At 34.6% G+C, this 6,000-nt stretch overlaps 1 protein-coding gene across 1 annotated transcript in view; it reads right to left on the minus strand.

The window, feature by feature from the left end:
• Window positions 1-6,000, minus strand: part of LOC107584942 (serine/threonine-protein kinase OSR1-like) — a 90,447-nt gene that overhangs the window by 64,903 nt on the left and 19,544 nt on the right. Inside the window, exon 2 of the mRNA XM_016271723.1 lies at window positions 1,504-1,616. Within this exon, the coding sequence (XP_016127209.1) occupies window positions 1,504-1,616 (113 nt within the window). The remainder of the gene's footprint in view (window positions 1-1,503; window positions 1,617-6,000) is intronic.

Genomic DNA, 6,000 nt, shown 5'->3' on the forward strand with positions numbered 1-6,000 from the left:
CATAAATGAGTACACCCCCTCTGAAACTTAACAAATTCAGCAATTACTCTGAAAGAGTCAAAGAGCAGGAGAAACACTGTGAAAGTGTCTCAGAGCCGGCAAAAGCTGTGAAAAGAGTGACACTTTATCTCACAGAGTAAGATGCAGCATGCAGAAGTCACATGCATGGTTGTTTATCCACACCAGAACTACCGACTGTAGCCAAAGCACAATAAACTCATTTAGCTTTTTCCAAGGCCCATATTTACAAAATATAGACTTCTGGGAATCCACACTCTGGTCTCATGAGACCAATTCAATCATTTCGGATCTAACAGCATCCAAAATGTTCTGGTGTTGCTAGAGGAAGGAGTACAGAGAGAAGTGCCTGGTTCCCACAGTGGCATTCAGTGGTAGTAAAGCTCTTCTATAGGGATGTATGAGTGCTGAAGGTGTGAGGGAGTTGTACTTTATCAACGCTTTCATGAATTCACACACCACTGTGTGATGTAATACAAAAATCTGAAACTGAAGATGCTACCCTCTTCTCATTCCCTGCAATGTTGGCCATTTTTTTTAACATGACAATGAAGATATTCATTCTCCTGAGTTGAAAATCCTTCAGTGGACATGTATTTCACTCAATCTTGTGAGCTGCTGTGAGAGATTCTGTAGAGACGAGCTGAGCAACACTCCCCATTAAAGACCAGGGCATTTAAGGAGGTCGTTCTCCAGGAGTTAAACAGCACAGATGTGAAAATTTGTCATGAACTTGTACACTCAGTGCCAAGAAGTGTCAGAGCAGTGTACTTAGAGTTATGGAGGACTTATTACGTTCTAGAATATTACACTTGGTTGAATTAAATCTAGGTTGTACTCAATTCTGCAATCCTTCATTTAAACAAAAATTGGCTAAGTTTCTTATTTTACAGATATTAATTAACTTTGGGACAAATATGGACTAACCCAGCTGTTGGGTTAAATTTTTACATAAAATTTTTAACCCAAAAGTTGGGTTAGTCCATATTTGACCCAAAGTTGGGTTGAAACAACCCAGCATTTTTTAGTGTGTATATATATACATACATACATAAATATATTTTATACTATATTTACCTGTGTAAAAAAAGTAATCGTCTAAGTTATTGTCAAAAACACACAACAAATGTCAGTAAGTTTGTGTCCATGCATTACAATTAGTCTTGTACAGTCATTATTCACCGTCAGCTCATAAAAGGTGTTGGCATTTATGAGCCATGACTTATAGAGTGGTATTGCTCAATGCTCATATGCAGCCTTTAAATGTTGCACTGCTGGGATCATGTCAAACAGGTTTCATATATATTTAAGCAGAACATAAAATTTCCATATGAAGAGTGCTGTTTGTCTCCATACCAATACCAGAACACTATTCATGAAATGGAATTCACAACCCATTTGACTTCCATACTTGTGCTAATATCTAGTATATGCAATGCAATGAACCAAATGTGCTGTTTAAATATGTGGAAGCAGGTTCAATACCAGGAGCTCGTCCATGCTGGTCTGGCATTTTTCCAGATTGATGCGTTTGATAGCGACCTTCTCCTTCCTGGGCACACAGTAGGCAGCCTGGACCACAGCCGTAGCTCCGCTTCCTACAATACACAAGAATGCACGTTAAACTGAGTACATCAGGAGCTGCATGGGACATGAAGTCAGGACAAATAGAAGAATGAAGAGGAACAAAACCCTCCTGAACACCCCAGACACCTCAAACAGTAATCCATAAAACATTACATCTATGGCTTAAAGTTTAAATATGTAAAATAAATATATACTAGCTTTTTCTCCCAAAAGTTCACTTCTAATGTCGACTTAAAATATGCATTTTGAAAAAAAAATGTATTGTCATGTATTTGTCAAATTTAAGAGTAGTAACTTTAATGAGGTTATAACATAACTCTCTTACACTTACAAGACAAGGAAATTATAGTAAAAAGTTACTATGTCAAGAGGAGGAAAAAAAATCTGATAACAATACAAACTAATGGCATAAATAATAAAAATAATTGAATGAAGATCATATAAAAAGTAAAATTAAATAATTTATAATCATTAATAATTTCATTATTATAATTTTTTTCATAATCTTATATTAAACATTTGATATTTTACTGTTGCATGAATGACACATTTTAAATCTAAAAAAATGAATAATTACATTTTAAAATCATTATAATAATAATAATAATAATAATACATTATTTTCATAATGCTATATTAAAATGGTTATACTTGTTAATAAAAAAATTATATTTGTATGGATGATGAATGACTATTACTGTCAAAAAAGTAAAAATATAAAAAATGTATAATAGATTTTCCAATCAATAACAATAATAACTATTATTATTATTATTATTATTACTACTACTACTACTATATTCATAATGCTGTTATATTAAAAGAAGTTATACTTTATTGCTGCATGAATGACAAATTATTATTACTCTGTCAAAAAGCAGAAAAAAGCAGGTTCTGCATATTGGTTTTCAGACACTTTAACATAAAAATAATTGCTCATTAAACAATGACATTTATCTCCAGCCATTTCACTTACTCCCTGGGAAAGTGCTGGAGAAGAGCTGACAACTAAATGCTAAATCAAAACATTCCTCTGTCACTGCAGTTTTGGACATTCATGAGAGAAGACTATTAAATCCTAACAGACTATAAGTCAAAGTATTTGAGCTATACTTGGCTTTCAACTTTACTGCTGAGGTTAATCTCCAGAGTGCATTAATTAGGTTCTGCTCATGGCACCACAGACTGGCACCAGAGAGAAAGCAGACAAGACACTTCTGGAGACGGTTATCCTTGAGAACGCAAGGTTATCCTGGTCCACACATCCTGAATAATAGAAGACAAGACTCTATGGGGGCCAAGGCCCTCGTAAATCAGCGTGCACCTACTGTATGTTTCCACTGTGAGCAGAATATTAATGACATATTATTGTGCTGATATGAGGCAGAGGGAATTTTTTTAATCATCTTTAATCATTCACCCGAACTTCGTATGGCCTAATAATAACAAAGTCCTCATTGTTTAGCATTTTGATTGCACCAGCAGGGCACCATGGATACTTTGGATAGAAGAAAAAAATGTGACAACAGCTCTCTTTTTCATGTAAAATCTACAGTGTTGGACAGGCCTGACTAGTTAGTGTACAGCCAAATACAGTCATTGAAGAATCTGCAGTGATATGGCTAGAATGTTACCAAAATGTGCTGACAGCAATCCCATTAATCACATCCTAGCCTGTTTGCTATGGCCTGCAGCAGGATGTTGGTCCCCCGTACGGCCCTCAGAGTGTGAGCTGTGAGCAACAGGTCAGCCGGGATGTTCAGCGTTCATCAATAAGAATCTAGAGCTATATTTAAGACCCTATGCCATACATAAGGGAGAGCAGCTCACCAGATGGAAAGAAGATCGAGTTGCCTGAGCCAACAGCATGAGTTTAAATGTAAATTCCTACAGTGAAAGAAACAATCAGTTGTCAAGGATGATTCGGAGAAGACTGTACTAAAGTTGCCCATGCATGTGCCAAAAGAACATTTTTTTAGCTGAAAACAAAAAGACCAAGAAAAACAAAGACAGTGAGAATATTTGTAAATATTTGTAATATTTGTAAATGTGCACAATAACTTTCTTTATTTTTACATTAAGATTACCTTTGCTGTCATCTAATGCTCACTTAAAATAATTTTCGTTATGTTTAATTTTTTTATTCAGGTAAAATATAGAATTGTAGTTGAGCCCAAAACAAAGATGAAAATACATTTAAAAAATGATCATGTACTTATAATCTAACAAAATTTCAGATATACTGTATGCTGTTCTTTTGAATTTTCTGTTCATCATAGAATCCTGAAAACAAATGTATCATAGTTTCCACAAAAATATTAATACAATACAATACAAATTTTATTTCTATAGCACATTTAAAACAACTGCCGTTGACCAAAGTGCTTTCCAGCAACATTACATACAGTCACACAATCAAGATTCAACATTAAAATGTAAAGCCTGGTCCCTCTAGTCAATTCTAAAAGCTCTACCAAAAAGGTACGATTTCAATCTAGACTTAAAAGCATCCACAGATGGGGAAGATTTAATGTGCATTGGGAGAGGGTTCCATAATCGAAGACCAGCCACTGCGAAAGCCCCATCAACCTTTGATTTTAATCTTGTTTTGGGAACATAAAGAATCATCTGATTCGAAGATCTCAAGTTTCTTGAATTTTGATAAGGAATCAATAGGTCAACAATATATTTTGGGGCAATGCCATGCAACGCTTTAAAAACCATCAACAAAACCTTAAATTCAATTCTAAATTCTACAGCAAACCAGTGTAAAGACGAGATAATTGACCCTGTGAAATACCTATATATACACAGAATTACAGTAATCGATGCGTGATGACACAAAGGCATGAATAATAGTCTCCAGGTCCTTAAAAGAGAGAAATGTTTTCAGTTTAGAAATAATTCTGAGTTGATAAAAGGCAGCCTTCACAACACTAGTAACCTGTTTATCTAAAACTAAAGTTGAATCCATTATAACACCCAAATTCTTAACATGATCTGAAACACTTATCTTCATAGCGGCCAACCTACTTATAATTTCCTTAGAAGCAGAAGAAGGTCCAAAAACAACACACTCAGTCTTATTAGTATTAAGACGAAGAAAATTGCTTGCCAACCAGGCTCTTATCTCACCTAAACACTGAGCAAGTCCATCAAAGGATTGAGAAACATTTGGATCTATTGGGATATATAACTGAGTGTCATCTGCATATAAATGATACATAATATTATATTTACGAAAAATTGAACCCAAAGGGCCCATATATAATGAAAATAAAATAGGCCCAAGTATAGACCCCTGTGGCACACCACTATGTAATTTAGCTGATGTAGAACACAGATCTCCAAGACAAACCGAGAAAGATATATATTTTAGATACAACTTAAACAATTCTAGGGCAGTACCCTTAACACCAACATCTTCCAAACGCTGCAAACTACCTTTCCTGAATCAACTGTCAAAAAAATTAAAAACCTTAAGAAGGGCGGATTCTGTACTATGAAGAGATCTAAAACCTGACTGAAACATATCTATAACAGCATTCATATCTAAATATGACGCAAGCTGAGACTGAACAACCTAAAATTTTCGATAATAAAGGTAGTTTTGATATAGGTCGGTAATTACTTAAAACAGTATAGTCCAAATTTGGTTTCTTAAGAAGTGGCTGCACTACTGCATGTTTAAAACAAGCAGGAACATTTCCATTAATTAAACTACTATTAAAAAGAGATTGAAGAGTTTTACCTAAAAGCTCAAACAATTTTAACAACAGCCGAGGAGGAAGAGGATCAGACGGATGTGCAGCAGGTCTAGTGTGCCTTAATATATGCTCCAACTGAGGTAAAGAAATAGGTTCAAAACTACTAAATGAACTCTGATGACTTAACTCAGAATGAAAGGTGGTTACTGGTCTAATCTGTGAATGAAGATTATCAACTTTGTTTACAAAGAATTGCAAAAAATCCTCACACATCTTTTGAGTAGCCTCGAGACAATTAGTAGGTGCAGGAAAAATCACTTTATTAATCGTATTAAATAAAATATTAGGCTTCTTATTGCAACATTTTTTTTTCTCCAAATAGGCAGAAATATTCTTAAAAATGAAAATTTGTCAAAGCTTCTCTTAACATATCAAATGATACTTGCAGCCTATCCTTCTTCCATTTTCGTTCAGCCCTTCTGCAAATTTTCCTTGACGTACAGATTTCATCATTCATCCACGGCTGTGATTGTTTTTTTGATTCCCTATATTTTAAGGGAGCAATCTCATCTAAAATTTCTGTACAAACCGAATTAAAAGAATTAAAATACCCATCCACATGAAGATCCGGAGAAGAAAACTCTAAATCATGACAGAATGATGAGGCCAACAAAGGCCTCAGAAAATG

Source organism: Sinocyclocheilus grahami, unplaced genomic scaffold (assembly GCF_001515645.1).
Source record: "Sinocyclocheilus grahami isolate Dianchi unplaced genomic scaffold, SAMN03320097.WGS_v1.1 scaffold65.1, whole genome shotgun sequence".
Lineage (NCBI taxonomy): Eukaryota > Metazoa > Chordata > Actinopteri > Cypriniformes > Cyprinidae > Sinocyclocheilus > Sinocyclocheilus grahami.